The 18,692-nt window shown below is 48.1% G+C and overlaps 1 protein-coding gene across 6 annotated transcripts in view; it reads left to right on the top strand.

Moving 5' to 3' along the window:
• Positions 1-18,692, top strand: part of LOC122561322 (solute carrier family 28 member 3-like) — a 228,942-nt gene that overhangs the window by 25,596 nt on the left and 184,654 nt on the right. For all 6 annotated transcript variants that reach the window (XM_087997568.1, XM_043713029.2, XM_087997563.1 and 3 more), the window contains one exon: positions 15,699-15,779. Coding sequence is in view for 5 of the 6 variants with exons in the window: in XM_043713029.2 (XP_043568964.1) it covers positions 15,699-15,779 (81 nt within the window). In the remaining variant the exon portion in view is untranslated. The remainder of the gene's footprint in view (positions 1-15,698; positions 15,780-18,692) is intronic.

The following is an 18,692-nucleotide window of genomic DNA, read 5'->3' as shown; positions in this document are numbered from 1 at the left end:
CTCTCCTGCGCGCTCTCTCTCTCCTGCGCGCTCTCTCTCTCCTGCGCGCTCTCTCTCTCCTGCGCGCTCTCTCCTGCGCGCTCTCACTCTCCTGCGCGCTCTCTCTCTCCTGCGCGCTCTCTCTCTCTCCTGCGCGTGCTCTCTCTCTCCTGCGCGCGCTCTCTCTCTCCTGCGCGCGCTCTCTCTCTCCTGCGCGCTCTCTCTCTCCTGCGCGCTCTCTCTCTCCTGCGCGCTCTCTCTCTCCTGCGCGCTCTCACTCTCCTGCGCGCTCTCACTCTCCTGCGTGCTCTCACTCTCCTGCGCGCTCTCTCTCTCCTGCGTGCTCTCTCTCTCCTGCGCGCTCTCTCTCTCCTGCGCGCGCTCTCTCTCTCCTGCGCGCTCTCTCTCTCTCCTGCGCGCTCTCTCTCTCCTGCGCGCTCTCTCTCTCCTGCGCGCTCTCTCTCTCCTGCGCGCTCTCTCTCTCCTGCGCGCTCTCTCTCCTGCGCGCTCTCTCTCTCCTGCGCGCGCTCTCTCTCTCCTGCGCGCGCTCTCTCTCTCCTGCGCGCGCTCTCTCTCTCCTGCGCGCGCTCTCTCTCTCCTGCGCGCGCTCTTTCTCTCCTGCGCGCGCTCTTTCTCTCCTGCGCGCGCTCTTTCTCTCCTGCGCGCGCTCTTTCTCTCCTGCGCGCGCTCTTTCTCTCCTGCGCGCGCTCTTTCTCTCCTGCGCGCGCTCTCTCTCTCCTGCGCGCGCTCTCTCTCTCCTGCGCGCGCTCTCTCTCTCCTGCGCGCGCTCTCTCTCTCCTGCGCGCGCTCTCTCTCTCCTGCGCGCGCTCTCTCTCTCCTGCGCGCGCTCTCTCTCTCCTGCGCGCGCTCTCTCTCTCCTGCGCGCGCTTCTCTCTCTCCTGCGCTCTGTCTCTCTCTCTCCTGCGCTCTCTGTCTCTCTCCTGCGCTCTCTCTCTCTCTCCTGCGCTCTCTCTCTCTCTCCTGCGCTCTCTCTCTCTCTCCTGCGCGCTCTCTCTCTCTCCTGCGCTCTCTCTCTCTCTCTCCTGCGCGCTCTCTCTCTCCTGCGCTCACTCTCTCCTGCGCGCTCTCTCTCCTGCGCGCGCTCTCTCTCCTGCGCGCTCTCTCTCTCCTGCGCGCTCTCTCTCTCCTGCGCGCTCTCTCTCTCCTGCGCGCTCTCTCTCTCCTGCGCGCGCTCCCTCTCTCCTGCGCGCGCTCTCTCTCTCCTGCGCGCGCTCTCTCACCTGCGCGCGCTCTCTCTCTCCTGCGCGCGCTCTCTCTCTCCTGCGCGCGCTCTCTCTCTCTCCTGCGCGCTCTCTCTCCTGCACGCTCTCTCTCTCCTGCGCTCTCTCTCTCTCCTGCGCTCTCTCTCTCCTGCGCTCTCTCTCTCTCTCCTGCGCTCTCTCTCTCTCTCCTGCTCGCACTCTCTCTCCTGCGCGCACTCTCTCTCCTGCGCGCTCTCTCTCTCCTGCGCGCTCTCTCTCTCCTGCGCGCTCTCTCTCTCCTGCGCGCTCTCTCTCTCCTGCGCGCTCTCTCTCTCCTGCGCGCGCTCTCTCTCTCCTGCGCGCGCTCTCTCTCTCCTGCGCGCTCTCTCTCTCGTGCGCGCGCGCTCTCTCTCCTGCGCGCGCTCTCTCTCTCCTGCGCGCGCTCTCTCTCTCCTGCGCGCGCTCTCTCTCTCCTGCGCGCGCTCTCTCTCTCCTGCGCGCGCTCTCTCTCTCCTGCGCGCGCTCTCTCTCTCCTGCGCGCTCTCTCTCTCGTGCGCGCTCTCTCCTGCGCGCTCTCTCTCCTGCGCGCTCTCTCTCTCCTGCGCGCTCTCTCTCTCCTGCGCGCTCTCACTCTCCTGCGCGCTCTCTCTCTCCTGCGCGCTCTCTCTCTCCTGCGCGCGCTCTCTCCTGCGCGCGCTCTCTCTCTTCTGCGCGCGCTCTCTCTCTTCTGCGCGCGCTCTCTCTCTTCTGCGCGCGCTCTCTCTCTTCTGCGCGCGCTCTCTCTCTCCTGCGCGCGCTCTCTCTCTCCTGCGCGCGCTCTCTCTCTCCTGCGCGCGCGCTCTCTCTCCTGCGCGCTTCTCTCTCTCCTCCGCTCTGTCTCTCTCTCCTGCGCTCTCTCTCCTGCGCTCTCTCTCCTGCGCTCTCTCTCTCTCTCCTGCACTCTCTCTCTCTCCTGCGCGCTCTCTCTCTCCTGCGCGCTCTCTCTCTCCTGCGCGCTCTCTCTCTCCTGCGCGCTCTCTCTCTCCTGCGCGCTCTCTCTCTCCTGCGCGCTCTCTCTCTCTCCTGCGCGCTCTCTCTCTCTCCTGCGCGCTCTCTCTCTCCTGCGCGCTCTCTCTCTCCTGCGCGCTCTCTCTCCGCGCTCTCTCTCTCCTGCGCGCTCTCTCTCTCCTGCGCGCGCTCTCTCTCTCCTGCGCGCGCTCTCTCTCTCCTGCGCGCGCTCTCTCTCTCCTGCGCGCGCTCTCTCTCTCCTGCGCGCGCTCTCTCTCTCCTGCGCTCTCTCTCTCTCTCCTGCGCTCTCTCTCTCTCCTGCGCTCTCTCTCTCTCTCTCTCCTGCGCGCTCTCTCTCTCCTGCGCGCTCTCTCTCTCTCCTGCACGCTCTCTCTCTCCTGCACGCTCTCTCTCTCCTGCGCGCTCTCTCTCCTGCGTGCTCTCTCTCTCCTGCGTGCTCTCTCTCTCCTGCGCGCTCTCTCTCTCCAGCGCGCGCTCTCTCTCCTGCGCGCTCTCTCTCCTGCGCGCTCTTTCTCCTGCGCGCGCTCTCTCTCCTGCGCGCTCTCTCTCTCCTGCGCGCTCTCTCTCTCCTGCGCGCGCTCTCTCTCTCCTGCGCGCTCTCTCTCTCTCCTGCGCTCTCTCTCTCTCTCCTGCGCGCTCTCTCTCTCCTGCGCGCTCTCTCTCTCCTGCGCGCTCTCTCTCTCCTGCGCGCGCTCTCTCTCCTGCGCGCTCTCTCTCTCCTGCGCGCTCTCTCTCTCCTGCGCGCTCTCTCTCTCCTGCGCGCTCTCTCTCTCCTGCGCGCTCTCTCTCTCCTGCGCGCTCTCTCTCTCCTGCGCGCTCTCTCTCTCCTGCGCGCTCTCTCTCTCCTGCGCGCTCTCTCTCTCCTGCGCGCTCTCTCTCTCCTGCGCGCTCTCACTCTCCTGCGCGCTCTCACTCTCCTGCGCGCTCTCACTCTCCTGCGCGCTCTCTCTCTCCTGCGTGCTCTCTCTCTCCTGCGCGTGCTCTCTCTCTCCTGCGCGTGCTCTCTCTCTCCTGCGCGCGCTCTCTCTCTCCTGCGCGCGCTCTCTCTCTCCTGCGCGCGCTCTCTCTCTCCTGCGCGCTCTCTCTCTCTCCTGCGCGCTCTCTCAGTCCTGCGCGCTCTCTCAGTCCTGCGCGCTCTCTCTCTCCTGCGCGTTCTCTCTCTCCTGCGCGCTCTCTCTCTCCTGCGCGCGCTCTTCTGCGCGCGCTCTCTCTCTCCTGCGCGCGCTCTCTCTCTCCTGCGCGCTCTCTCTCTCTCCTGCGCGCTCTCTCTCTCCTGTGCGCGCTCTTTCTCTCCTGCGTGCGCTCTTTCTCTCCTGCGCGCGCTCTTTCTCTCCTGCGCGCGCTCTTTCTCTCCTGCGCGCGCTCTCTCTCTCCTGCGCGCGCTCTCTCTCTCCTGCGCGCGCTCTCTCTCTCCTGCGCGCGCTCTCTCTCTCCTGCGCGCGCTCTCTCTCTCCTGCGCGCGCTCTCTCTCTCCTGCGCGCGCTCTCTCTCTCCTGCGCGCGCTCTCTCTCTCCTGCGCGCGCTCTCTCTCCTGCGCGCGCTTCTCTCTCTCCTGCGCTCTGTCTCTCTCTCTCCTGTGCTCTCTCTCTCTCTCTCCTGCGCTCTCTCTCTCTCTCTCCTGCGCTCTCTCTCTCTCTCCTGCGCTCTCTCTCTCTCTCCTGCCCTCTCTCTCTCTCTCCTGCGCTCTCTCTCTCTCTCCTGCGCTCTCTCTCTCTCTCCTGCGCTCTCTCTCTCTCCTTCCGCGCTCTCTCTCTCCTGCGCGCTCTCTCTCTCCTGCGCGCTCTCTCTCTCTCCTGCGCGCTCTCTCTCTCCTGCGCGCTCTCTCTCTCCTGCGCGCTCTCTCTCTCCTGCGCGCTCTCTCTCTCCTGCGCGCTCTCTCTCTCCTGCGCGCTCTCTCTCTCCTGCGCGCTCTCTCTCTCCTGCGCGCTCTCTCTCTGCTGCGCGCTCTCTCTCTCCTGCGCGCTCTCTCTCTCCTGCGCGCTCTCTCTCTCCTGCGCTCACTCTCTCCTGCGCTCTCTCTCTCCTGCGCGCTCTCTCTCCTGCGCGCGCTCTCTCTCCTGCGCGCTCTCTCTCTCCTGCGCGCTCTCTCTCTCCTGCGCGCTCTCTCTCCTGCGCGCTCTCTCTCTGCTGCGCGCTCTCTCTCTCCTGCGCGCTCTCTCTCTCCTGCGCGCTCTCTCTCTCCTGCGCTCACTCTCTCCTGCGCTCTCTCTCTCCTGCGCGCGCTCTCTCTCCTGCGTGCTCTCTCTCTCCTGCGCGCTCTCTCCTGCGCGATCTCTCTCTCCTGCGCGCTCTCTCTCCTGCGCGCTCTCTCTCTCCTGCGCGCTCTCTCTCTCCTGCGCGCTCTCTCTCTGTGCGCTCTCTCTCTCCTGCGCGCTCTCTCTCTCCTGCGCGCTCTCTCTCTCCTGCGCGCTCTCTCTCTCCTGCGCGCTCTCTCTCTCCTGCGCGCTCTCTCTCTCCTGCGCGCTCTCTCTCTCCTGCGCGCGCTCCCTCTCTCCTGCGCGCGCTCCCTCTCTCCTGCGCGCGCTCTCTCTCTCCTGCGCGCGCTCTCTCTCCTGCGCGCTCTCTCTCTCCTGCGCGCTCTCTCTCTCCTGCGCGCTCTCTCTCTCCTGCGCGCTCTCTCTCTCCTGCGCGCTCTCTCTCTCCTGCGCGCTCTCTCTCTCCTGCGCGCTCTCTCTCTCCTGCGCGCTCTCACTCTCCTGCGCGCTCTCACTCTCCTGCGCGCTCTCTCTCTCCTGCGCGCTCTCTCTCTCCTGCGCGCTCTCTCTCTCCTGCGCGCTCTCTCTCTCCTGCGCGCTCTCTCTCTCCTGCGCGCGCTCTCTCTCCTGCGCGCGCTCTCTCTCCTGCGCGCGCTCTCTCTCTCCTGCGCGCGCTCTCTCTCTCCTGCGCGCGCTCTCTCTCTCCTGCGCGCGCTCTCTCTCTCCTGCGCGCGCTCTCTCTCTCCTGCGCGCGCTCTCTCTCTCCTGCGCGCTCTCTCTCTCCTGCGCGCTCTCTCTCTCTCCTGCGCGCTCTCTCTCTCTCCTGCGCGCTCTCTCTCTCTCCTGCGCGCTCTCTCTCTCTCCTGCGCGCTCTCTCTCTCCTGCGCGCTCTCTCTCTCCTGCGCGCTCTCTCTCTCCTGCGCGCTCTCTCTCTCCTGCGCGCTCTCTCTCTCCTGCGCGCTCTCTCTCTCCTGCGCGCTCTCTCTCTCCTGCGCGCTCTCTCTCTCCTGCGCGCTCTCTCTCTCCTGCGCGCTCTCTCTCTCCTGCGCGCTCTCTCTCTCACTCTCGAGCTCTCTCTCTCACTCTCGAGCTCTCTCTCTCACTCTCGTGCTCTCTCTCTCACTCTCGTTCTCTCTCTCTCTCTCTCTCGTTCTCTCTCTCTCTCTCGTTCTCTCTCTCTCTCTCTCTCCCCACACTTTCCCTGGAGTTCTACACAGGCGTGTACCTTAAACCCCCTTTCTCCTTATAATCTCTCCAACACTGTCCTGTATAGGGCAAACGTGGAACCTGTCAAAAAGGGGTGTGTGTGCGCGCGCGCGCTCTTTGGAGGCTTACCCTACAAAAGCAAATGCAGCAGTCTTGTTGTTGGTGTCCAGTCCAGCTGCCCCAGAGAGGGGGTGGATGTGTATGGGGGTGGATGGCGGGAAGTGGTGTTGGATTGTGTTGAGGGTGGGGGCTGGTGTTGGAAGGGTTGGGGTTGGGGCTGGGGGCGGGAGGCGATGTTGGAAAGGGTTAGGGGTGGGTGCGGGGGGGGCGGGAGGAGGTGTTGGACGGGGTTGGGGGCCGGGGGTGCGGTGTTGGACACGGTTGGGGGCGGGGGTGGTGTTGGACATTGTTGGGGGTGGGGATGCGGTGTTGTGCACGGTTGTGGGGGGGGGGGGGCCTCAAGCGCTGTGCGCTGCTGTAGTCTCCTGAACGAGGAGCAGACTTTAAAAACTCCGAGCCCCAGAGGAAAGGCATTTAATTGATTAACCGAATAATCGATTATCCCAACGAAATGGTGCCTGCCCATCACGTTCGGATAATCGAGGTTCCCCTGTACGTTTGAAAAAGCGAACTCACTGCTTGCAGATACCGACATTTACCAACAGGTGGTGATAGACCCGACCTCACCCCACGACTAGAAAACTGTTTCACATTCACATTGAAAAGGCTTCAGGAATCGGGACAATTAAACAAGACAGACTTCCAAAAAATGAAACCGGATGGATCCAACACACCCCGCTTCTACAGACTACAGTACACAAATTGGAGGCCCCCCCCCGGACCTATAGTTTCACTATCTGGAACACCGACGTACAGACTAACCAAGGGAACTCCACCGAAAACTCAAATACCTGGTAGAAGACTCATGCCATGCCATTCACTCCACCCCAGAATTCCTGAACACCATCAAAGACACCAAGACGGAAGAGGTTGAAATAATGTTCTCCTTTGACGTAACAGCCCTGTTCACATCAATTAACATCAACCTGGCCAAAGAAACACTGACTGCACTACTAGAGGAACCAAAGACACAAACATCAGGCAGCACCAACTTCATCAGCAAAGACAACATCCCCAAGCTAGTAGACCTGTGCCTCACCACCCACTTCACATTCAATAACAGGACCTACAAACAAATCAATGGAACATCTGTGGGATCACCAAAATCAGGGTTCCTAGCAGAAGCAGGAATACAGAGACTCGAACAAACAGCCCTCACAAGTATCCAACCCAAACTGGGTCTGCTGCGTGGATGACACCTTCGTGATTACAAAACAGAACAAATTAGAAGAAACCTACAACACCATCAACAATATCCTTACTGGTATAAAATTTACAAAGAGGAGTAGAATGACAACAGATTCCCATTCCTAAAAGTTACAGTAGAACGAACAGTTAATGGAGAACTTAAAACCAGTGTCTACAGAAAAACAACACATACAGATCAAATACTTAACTACAGGAGCAATCACCCCAAACACACAAACATCGCTTCAATAAGCCACGACACACTCCAGGGACTACAAACAGCTGAAGAAAAATATCTATACAGCATATTCAGGAAGAACAGGTACTCAATAAACAGAGTCTGATGATTCCCCAGAAACAAACCCAAGCAAGCAGACACAATGCAACCAAAAACTATATAGCATTAACTTACATAAAAGACATATCAGAAATGACTTCCAGACTACTCAGACCCTTTGGCATCATAGTAGCCCACAAACCTACCAACAGACTTAAACAGTGGCTAATGAACTTAAAGGACCCTATACAACAACTAGCAAAACAAATGTCATTTAAAAAATACCATGCAAAGACTAACAAACACTGCATCAGACAAACAAGCAGAAGACTAGCCACCAGGATACATGAACACCAACTAGTAACCAAAAGACATGACCCACTATCACTAGTATCCTTATATACAGACAAGGAAGGACACCACTTTGACTGGGACAACACATCCATCATAGGACAAGCTAAACAGAGACACGTCTGGCATTCTAAATGGAACTCCATCAATAAAGACATCGATATGGACCCCCATCTAGCATTCTCTGAGGGGGAAAAAGAAACTGGAAATGATATCACCTGCCTTAAGAAATCAAAACACTTAAATAGAAAGTGGGATGTAACACCAGTGCTTCATCGGAGGCTCACTGATGATGTTAGGTGAAAGTGAGTACTGCAGATGCTGGAGATTAGAGTCAAGATTAGAGTGATGCTGGAAAATCACAGCAGATCATGCAGCATCCGAGGAGCAGGAAAATCGAAGTTTCGGGCAGGAGCTCTTCTTCAGGAATGAGGGCAGGAGCCCTTCATTCCTGATGAAGGGCTTCTGACCGAAACATTGATTTTCCTGCTCCTTGTATGCTGTCTGACCTGCTGTGCTTTTCCAGCACTATTCTAATTTTGTCACTGATGATGTTACCCGGTATGGTGACGAATATCTGAAAACAAACCTTTCAGCTCGGCGAGCAAACTTAGAATAAGATTCTCTTTTATTCTTGACTAGAACTTCAATATCTTTGTAAAGGAGTAAGACAAAAGATGCAAAATTCCAGACCAATTAGCCTAACCATGGTCATGAGTAAGATCCTGAAGTCAATTGTGAAGGATGAGATTTCTGAATGCTTGGTAAAATAGGGCAAAGTCAGTGTAGTTTCATTAATGGGATGTCCTGCCTTACAAATTGCTAGAATTCTTTGAGGAACTAATGAGCATGTTAGACCAAGGAGAGCCAACGGATATAATCTATCTGGACTTCAAGAAGGCCTTTGACAAGGTGCCGCACAGAAGGCTACTGAGTAAGATAAGGGCTCATGGAATTAGAGGGAAGGTGCTCGCATGGATAGAAGCTTGACTGTCTGGCAGAAATAAGAGTTGGAAGAAAGATCTTTCTCAGGATGGCAGCTGGTGACAAGTGGTGTTTCGTAAGGCTCAGTGTTCGGATCACAACTTTTCACTTTATACATTTAGCGATCTCGATGAAGGAACTGAGAGCATTCTGAGTAAGTTTGCACATGATACACAGGTAGAAGGACAGGTTAATATTGAGGAGGTGGGAAAGCTGCAGAACGATTTGGACAGGTTAGGTGAGTAGGCAAAGAAATGACAGATGGAGTACAATGTAGGAGAGTGTGAGATCATGTACTTTGGTAGTAAGAATAGAGACATGGACTATTTTGTAAATGGGGAGAAAATTCAGAAGTCTAAAGTGTAAAGAGACTTGAGAGTTCTAGTCCATGATTCTCTCAAGGTAAGCTTGCAGGTTGAGTTAGTAGTTAGGAAGGCAAATACATTGATGGCATTTATTTTGAGAGAACTTGAATATAAAAGTAGGGCTGTGCTCTATAGGGCTCTGGTCAGATCACATTTGGAGTAGTGTGTGCTGTTTTGGGCCCCATATCTCAGGAAGGATGTACTTGCCCTGGAGCATGTTCAGAGGAGATTCACAAGAATGGTCCCAGGAATGAAATGCTTATCATACGAGGAACGTTTGAGGGCACTGGTTTTATACTCGATGGAGTTTAGAAGGATGAGGGGGGATCTAATTGAAACTTACAGAATACTGAATAGCCTGGACAGAGTGGATGTTGGGAAGATGTTTCCATTGGTAGGGGAGACTAGGACCCGAGGGCACAGCCTTATTGTAAAGGGAAGATAAGAACGAGATAAGGAGAAACTTCTTCAGCCAGAGAGTGACGAATGTATGGGATTCATTGCCACAGAAGGCTGTGGCGGCCCCAGGTCATTGAGTATGACGGAGATAGGTTCTTGATTGTCAAGGGGATCAAGGGTTACATGGAGAAAGCGGAAGAATGGGGTTGAGAAATTAATCAGCCATGATTGAATGGCAGTGCGGACTCGATGGGCTGAACGGCCTATTTCCTGCTCCTATGTCTTATGGTCATCCATTGTTCATTAATCTTGCCAAGCTTTACCCTTCACTCTAACAGTAACATAATACCTTTTGAAGTCTATTCATCACAACCTTGAAAGCCTCCCACTTCTCAAATGTTGTTTTACCTGCAACCGGTCTTTTCAATCAACTTTTGAAAGTTCTTGTTTCATACCAATTAAATTTACCTTACTGCAGTTTAAAACTTCAACTTTTGTGGAAGGCTTATCCTTTTCCATAACCATTTTTAAACTAATAGAATTATGATCGCTAGACCCAAAGTGTTCCCCTACCTTAACTCAGTCATTAGCCCTGTGTTAGTGCTCAAAAGATCCGTTTTTGCTCCTCCTATAGGAGGAGTGTCCACATATTAATAAAGAAAATTGTCCTGAACTCATTTGATAAATTTTTCACCATCTAAATCTTTGACTGGGGCTCTACCATTGTGTTAATGTTTGGAAAATTAAAAGCCCCCGTTATTACAACCTTATTATGCTTACATATTTCTGAGATCTCACTACATAATTGTTTCTCAATTTTCCTCTGACTATTCGGGAGTCTATAAGTGCAATCCTATCAAGGTGATCTTTCCTTTTCTTATTTCTAATTTCTACCCATATATTTTCACTGGACGATTTTTCAGAAATATCTTCAGCGGCAGTATATTCTTTGATCAAAATGCCTCTACTGCTCCTCTCTTGCCTCCTTTTCTATCCTTCTAAAACCTGGAACATTGAGCTGCCAGACCTTTCTATCTCTCAGGAGAAAGTGAGGACTGCAGATGCTGGAGATCAGAGCTGAAAATGTATGGCTGGAAAAGCGCAGCAGGTCTATCTCTCAGCCAAGTTTCTGTAATAGCTGTGACATCCCAATTCCATATTTCCAAACATGCCCTAAGTTCATCAGCCTTATCTGCAAGACCCCTTGCATTGAACTAAATGCAATTTAATTCTTTAGAGTTACTAAATATACTGAATCTTTCTTGTCTTTCTTTTCAAATTAACTTACTCTGTTCACATTCAGAACCTTCCTCCTCAATCTTTCTATTTGCATTGCAACTTAGAATTCCAGCACCCCAACTTTAGCAGTATAAAATCTCCCTTGATGGAATCAGCAAATCTCCCTGTGAAGATATTGGCCCTTTATAGTTCAGGATAAACCCTATCTTTTTGAACATGTCTTTTCTGACCCAGAAGAAATTCCAATTGTCCAAAAACCTGAATCCCGACACAATAGCACCACTACTTCAGTCATTGATTTATTTCCTTTATCCTTTTGTTCCTTCCCTTGTTCAAGTTTGGCTTTGGGAGTACACCAGAGATTACTACTTTTAAGGTTATATTTTTTAATCTTGTACCTAACCTCTTAAATTCACTCTGTAAAGCTTTAATATTTTCCCTAAAATTGAATTGAATTCATTGTCATGTGTACCGAGGCACAGTGAAAAGCTTTGTCTTGCGAGCAATACAGGCAGATCACATGGTTAAGTAGCATAGATAGTAAATAATAGGTAAGCAGCAGCAAAAACAAAAACACAGGTACAGGCAAATGTTAAGAGTTTGAGAGTCCATTCAGTATTCTAACAACAGTAGGGTAGAAACTGTTACGAAGCTGGCTGGTGCGTGTGTTCAGGCTTCTGTACCTTCTCCCTGATGGTAGTGGTTGTCAAAAAGCATTGCCAGGATGGGATGGACCTTTGAGAATGCTGGCGGGCTTTCCTTGACAGCGGGCCTGATAGATGGATTCTATAAATGGGAGGTTGGCCTTTGTGATTGTCCGGGCTGAGTTCACCACTCTCTGTGTAACGGTCTCTGATCTTAAATGGCACGGTTGCCATACTATCAGTGATACATCCAGACAGAATGCTCTTGATGGTGCACCTATAAAAGTTGGCAAGAGTATTCGCCGTCATGCCAAATTTCCTCAGCTGCCTGACGAAGAAGAGATGTTGGGCCTTTGTAACCAGTGCATCTACATGAAGAGTCCAAGAAAGCTTGTTGTGGATGACCACTCCCAGGAGCTTGACACTCTCCACTCGTTCCACCTCTGTGCTGTTAATGTGGTGGGGGGCATGAGTAACAAGAAAGTCAATAATGAGTTCCTTGGTTTTGCTGCTATTGAGAGCTAGGTTGTTCTTGGTGTACCATTTTTCCAGGTCTTCCACCACCCGTCTGTAGTCTGTTTTGTTGCCATCTGAGATTTGACCGACGATGGTGGTGTCATCAGCGTATTTGTAAATGGCATTAGTCTGGTATTTGGTGACTTAGTCATGGTTATACAGTGAGTGCAGAAGGGGGCTGAGTTTGCACCTCTGGGGGGAGCTCCAGTGTTGTGTTAGTGAGGGTGAAATATTGTCCCCAATCTTCACTGTGATCTGTGGGTCAGGAAATTGAGGATCCAGTTGCAGATTGGGGCTTCGTCTGAGATCACTAAGTTTAGTAATCAGTCTCGAGGGGATAATAGTGTTGAAGGCCAAACTGTAGTCAACAAGTAGGATTCTTATGTAGCTATTCTTGGTGTCAAGATATTCTTGGGAGGAGTGAAGGGCAAGTGATATGGCATCTGATGTGGATCTGTTGGTCCGATAGGCAAATTGGAGTGGGTCAAGAGTTGTGGGGTGGCTGGAGGTGATTAATGCCATGACCAGCCTTTCAAAGCACTTCATGACCACTGAAGTTAGGGCCACTCGGCAGTAGTCATTGAGACATGCTGCATGAGCCTTCTTAGGCACAGAAATGATGTTGGCCCTCTTGAAACAAGCAGGGACAGTGACCTGCTGCTGGGAGAGGTTGAAGATGTCCGAGAAGACCTCTGCCAGTTGGTCTGCGCATGCTGTGAGTGCATGGCCTGGTACTCGCCTGGTCCCATCACTTTCCTTGGATTCACACGAAGGAAAACTAATCTGACCTCTGATGCAGTGACTGTTGGGATAAGTTTGTCAGGACTTGTTGAAATGGGTGTTACCTCTCCGCCAAAATTCTGCTCAAAGCAAGCATAGAAAGCGTTGAGACAATCTGGGAGGAATCTGTCATAAAACATTATTTCTACCAACATTTCCAATGAGTTCCAGCTTCTCAATCTTGCCTTTAATAATATGCTTGAATAGTTTAGAGACATCCTTAATGCTAGCAACATAACATCCTACATCCAAATCCCATGTTTCCAAACATGCCCTGAGTTCATCAGCCTTATCTGCAAGATGCCTTGCATTGAAATAAATGCAATTTAGCTCTTTAAAGTTATTATGTACTCTGAATCTCTCTTGTCTTTCTTTTCTAATTAACTTCCTCTGCTGCAGAATCTCTTGTCTGTGCCCGTCAGGAGAGTACGCTGTAACAATTATTCTATTTAAATTGTGTCAAATGCTATCTAACATAACAATGATTTCTGGTTTCCAATAAATGAGTGGTCCTTTTATTTCCCTCAGGGAGAATATCGCTTTCAACAATACCAAACACTGAATATCTATTCATAGAAGAATAAACAGTGAAGACTTTTGAACTAACTACTTACCTTTCCTGTCAGTCAGTCACCCATCTATGACTGATCCTGCTGTGGAATCACTTTTCTAAGTCTACTAGCCATCTCACACTGTACCTTGTATCTACCTTAATAACATTAAGCCTAAAAAACCAACTTTCAATAACACCTTGTGTATAAAATAAACTACCTTTCATTGCCAACAGAAAGTAATGTTAAAATGCAAAAACAAAACAATATCAAACATATAAAGTTTAAATAAAATTGACCACTTAGCTGATTAACTGAATTAAAATGACACCTCTTCAAAAAATTCCTCAAATATATAAAAAAACTTCTCCAAAGCCAACCACGTGTAGGACTCTCCAAAATGAAACCACAATTCCATATTTAAAAAACAAAACTTTGGGCTTTTCAAAAAAAACTCTTGCATAGTAAAAAGAAGACTTCCTTTAAAAGGGTCTTTTTTTTTTAAAGCTTCTAAATTTAGAATAAAAAAAAATTCAACCATTGACTGTAGGTCTTTGAAAATCTCGTAAAGAAAGTCAGTTTAAAAAGAAATCATGAATTTTTTGTTTTGTTTCTTAATGTTAAAGAAACAAAATGAATAAACATCTTATTAATGAAATATAATTGTAGTAACTGTCATAATTCTATAATAAATTTTTAAGCCTGCAATCCCAGGAGCAGCTGCAAGATCCATGCTATTGCGGCAAGTGGTCTTGGGTAAATTGTAACTAGATCTTCAACTTTCTCACCTGAATGCTCCTCCATTTAAGTATATTTGCTCCAAATTGGAACTTATTTCTTTTCTTAGTTAATCTAAATGCTATGAAATTGTGATAAATTTTCATTTGTTTTCACTTCATCCACTTGAGTCATTTCATACTTGAAATCCACAAGTCTTCTTTAATAATTTAAAAACTTGTAAGACAATAGGTGAGGCTAAGAGGAACAAAAAGAGACTTGTGCGTATGGGAAGACAATCTTCCTTTGGTACTGAATGTATATTTTGTGCTTGTCTTCAATGATGAGCAAGATGTTGCCTAAGTCAAAGTTAAAGAGCATGTAGTTGAGATACCGTTCAACCTAAAAATAGAGGTACCCGTACAACTGGCAGTGAGTACTTAAAGGTGGCTGAAGACCAGAAGTTCTGAAAATTAATTACTGAAAACACACAGATCTGAAAATTCTTTCTGCGACGTGTCACAACCCTAATGGGAAGGATGTGCTTGAAGTCAAAAACCAAATTTCTTCAAGCCGTCACAAATGTATAAATAACCAGTTAATCACTATATTGTTGAATTTGCTTGCTGTGACCACCATTTAAGAGAAAAGAAACACAGCCAGGTTCATTAATAAATATAGAAACAAAACTTATTCTCTATAAGCAAACTTATTCTTTTTAACAGTAGAAAAACAGGGTTAATTGGTAATTCGCAAACTTAACCAAACCTCCTTGAAATCCCAATGCGCACATTCATGCACAAATAGAACACATATGCAGACAAGACAGAAATCTGCAAAAATGTGGGTGTGAAACATAGGCAGAAAGGAACAATTTCTGTGGCTCAAGAGTTGAGAATGAAGTGCCTTTAGGTTCTTTAGGTTTTTGGTATCAACCATGGTGAACCTCGGTTTTGTAGCCTGTCAGTAGGACATGTTTTTGAGTGAGTTGAATTGCTTTTCGAGGTTTTGAGTGATATTTGTCTTCAAGACGGTGAGAGAGAGACCTATTTGGGCTGTAGATGTTTCCTAGAACTCTGACTGCAACTGCTGTCTTTCAGTTCTGTGGCAAACTGCAGCTTGACCCTGAAATAGGTTAACTTGACTAGATATTAACTCATCAGGAGATAAGGGAAAGACAAAAAAAAAATTAAATATAGACCAGTTAGCTTAATGTCTGATATTGGGAAAATGTTAATGTCTGTTCCAAAAGATGTACTTTAGGAATGCTTAATATGATCCAGCATAGTCAGCATGGCTTCATAAGGGGAAATCATGCCTAACAAATTTACTAGAAATTTTAAGAAGATCACAAGTCGAATAGACAAAGGAAGTAGGATCTTCAGAGGATGCTTGATAAGGTACCACACATTTGGCTACTTAATAAGATAAGACCTGACTATGTTGAAAGACGTAAATTAGCATGGATAGAGGATTGGCTAACTAATGAAGACGAGTTGGATTAAAGGAGCCATTTTCAGAATGGCAAACTGTAACTACTGATGTGCCACAGGGACCAGTGCTGAGGCCAAAAATATTTACAACATATACTAATGACTTCGATGAAGAAAACAAATCTACTATAGCTATGTTTGCAGATGATGCAAATAGGTGGGTAGTCAATTGGTGAGGAATTGAATTGATTGTCACGTATACTGAGGCACAGTGATATGGTATATGGTATATTCAAGGCAGAGATAGATTTTTAATCAGTAAAGGTATCAATGGTTTGGGGAAAAGACAGGAAAGTAGAGTCAAGGATTATCAGATCAGCCATGATTTCATTGAAGGTGGAATATACTTCGTGAGCTGAAATGGCTACTTCTGATCCTATGTCTTTTGTTTTTATGATGTAACGTAAGTATATTTACTTTTATCTCATGATTAAACATGTATTTCAACACAAATTGATATTATTAATTTTTAAAATGTTATCAGTGACCTCCAGTCAGAGACGACTTTAGAAGTGGAGCCAACACAGCAAGCACCTGAAGATGAATCACCCTCTAAATTTAAAAGGTATGAAACTTGCATGTAAAGATAAAAAATTTTCACATTTTTCTCTATGTTTAACTTTGGAAATAGTAGTAAGTTTAAGTGCATTTGTAGGTAACTGAACAATAAGTCAAGGACAGATATGTCACAAATTGATCCTAATGGCCCTGATAATAACATTAAGAAAAATGCTTATCACAGGATTACTGAAATAATAATTATTAAGCAAATATTTGTTCATCTTCCCTTCAAATTTCTGCTTTCTGGAACAAGATTTCAAGACTTTATCATCTCATGCGTAACCTCCTGAGTAAGCATCTTGATCCCCTTTCTTCCCTTGCAACTTTATTTTGACTATTCCTGTTTTTTTTTCATTTTCAGCAACCTTAAACTTTGCTAATTCTTGACACAGTGGCCCACCTGGTGCATAACATACTCTGAGATGTTTCACCACAATGGTATACGTTGACGCACCTACTTTATCCATTTCTCTATTCACTTATGCACTTCATTGGACTGAAGTTCAGGGTTGAGTTCGTGAACATTCATTTACCTTCTAAATGTCTTCCTCAAACTCGTATCCTTTCTAGTTCATGATCCTTTTATTGCATTCCAAATCAAAATATATTTGTTTGCATTTATTCTTGAATTTATTTTATCACTGTCTGTAATGCATTCTACATTGGTCATAGATCAGAGACTGAATTACATTTACACAGAATAGATGACAGAAAAATACCAACCAGTTCATTTTAATGTTTAAACTACACTCTGACTTTAAGACCATAAGAAATAAGAAGTCCACTTGGCTCCTCAAGTTTTTTCTACCATTCAATAGGATCGTGGCTGATCCAACGTTCCTTACATCCACTCCACTGCCAGTACCTGTAATCTTTGAATCCCTTAATGATCAAGAATATAACTCAAGCTTAAATAAAAGCAAGGACTTTGCCCCCGCAGCTGTCTGTAGCAAGGAGTTCCAAATCCTCAGAAGAAATTCCTCCTCCTCTCAGTCTTAAATTGACATCCCTTAATTGTGAGATATGTCCTCCCAGCATTTACATGTTTCAATTAGGTCACCATTCATTCTTTTAAATTCAAATGAGTAGAGTTCTCATCTATAGTATAGCTCAAACCCTACAACCCTGGCAAAAAGATTCACAATGATGTTGTCAGGATTGTAGGGTCTGAGTTAGAGGGAGGGGTTGAAGAAGCTAGGGTTATTTTTTTCCTGGAGCATCGGAGGCTGAGGGGTGACCTTACAGAAGTTCATAAAATCATGAGGGGCATGGCTAGGGTGTATAGTCCGGTCTTTTCCCTGGTGTAGGGGAGTTGAAAACTAGAAGGTATAGGTTTAGGGTGAGAGGGGAAAGATTAACAAGGGACCTAAGGGGCAACGTTTTCACTCAGGATAGGGCTGAGGCTGGTATAATTAAAACATTTAAAAGGTATCTGGGTGGGTATACGCAAAGAAAGGGTTTCTCCTAGCAAGTGGGACTAGATTAATGTAAAATATCTAGTCAGCATGGTTGGGTTGGACCGAACGGTCTATTTCTGTCTTGTACATCTCTGTGACTCTAACCCCTTTAAACCTTTGCACATAAGACAATTTCAAGGTACTGGGGATCATCCTAGTGAACTTTTCCTGAACTGCCTCCAATGGAATAATATGTTTTCTAAGATAAGGGATCCAAAACTGCTAACAATACACCAGATGTGGTCTCACCAGCACCTTGTAAAGTTGCAGTAAGACTTCTGGATTCCAGCATTTCAAACATTTGACATAAGGGCTAAAATTCCATGAGCCTTAAAATTCCATGAGCCATGTGTGCTAGCCTTTTGTGTTTCATGCACAAGGACCTCTAAGTCCCTTGGTGTTGCAGTTTTTTCTTTGTTTAAATAAGTGTTTTCCCTTACAAAATACAAATTTCATGATTCCTACCTTATAATCCATTTGCCAGCTTTCTTAACTTATCAATATCTCTCTGTAAACGGTTTGTATTCCCCTTGTCACCTAACTTGCCACCTATTTTTTGTGCAGTCTACAAATTTGGCTGGAATAAATTTATTTCTGTCCTCCAACTTGTTTATATATATTGTAAACAGTTGTGGTCCCAGCACTGATTCCCTCCTTTTTTGTCTCACACTTAACGACACCATTCTCCTGTTTATACTTACTTATCTTCACCTTAACTGAATCTGTATTGATCATCTCAGTCACTGTTTACAGTAGCGGATTTCTTATTCTTCCTGTTCTCCAGGGAAGAAAATTTCTTCAGAATTCTCAATTTGTTTTCATTGTGAGTATCTTGTAATGATTCTGGTTTAGTTTCCTTGTAAGTGGAAAACCCCTGTGTCTACTTTGTCAAAACCTTTATAATACTTTTAAAGATACGTTCACTTATTTCTCCGCCTTTTTCAAGAGAAAAGAAACTCAATTAGCTGAATTTTCCCAGCATTTTAAATGATGTGGACATTGGCAAGAAACCTGGAAGAAGCGGGTGAGTTTGACAGGAAGAAGATACCTGATATTCATTTGCATAACATCTTGTTATTAGTTAATCACATCTCTTTTGATATACAATTTTCATTTCTCCAATTCCCCAGATAGAAGCTAGACAGTTGCAGTGCTAAATATGTAAGTTACCAGTAGTAACCTGGTGACTCCAGCTCATCACTTGTTACCCTGGCCATCCATCTTGAGCCCCTGTCACCAGTATCTCAGGGCATGCTCCAGGGGCAAGGACCACACACACACACACACCCTCTCCACTAGGAATCTGGTCCCTGTTGGCAAAGTGAGATGCCAATTTCCCTCTGACATGTCTGGGGCTATAGACAGGAACTAGACTGTCAGTACTTGACTAGGTCGTGATTGCGTTTCAAAATGACAATGGTGCTAGGAATTCTGGGAGATCCTGGAAGTTGCCAATACGC

Source organism: Chiloscyllium plagiosum, unplaced genomic scaffold (genome assembly GCF_037043375.1).
Source record: "Chiloscyllium plagiosum isolate Xiang-an unplaced genomic scaffold, Cpla_swu_hap1 HiC_scaffold_2, whole genome shotgun sequence".
In the NCBI taxonomy this organism is placed as follows: domain Eukaryota; kingdom Metazoa; phylum Chordata; class Chondrichthyes; order Orectolobiformes; family Hemiscylliidae; genus Chiloscyllium; species Chiloscyllium plagiosum.
Note: the sequence above shows the minus strand (reverse complement) of the source record. Positions and strands in the feature narration are given on the sequence as shown.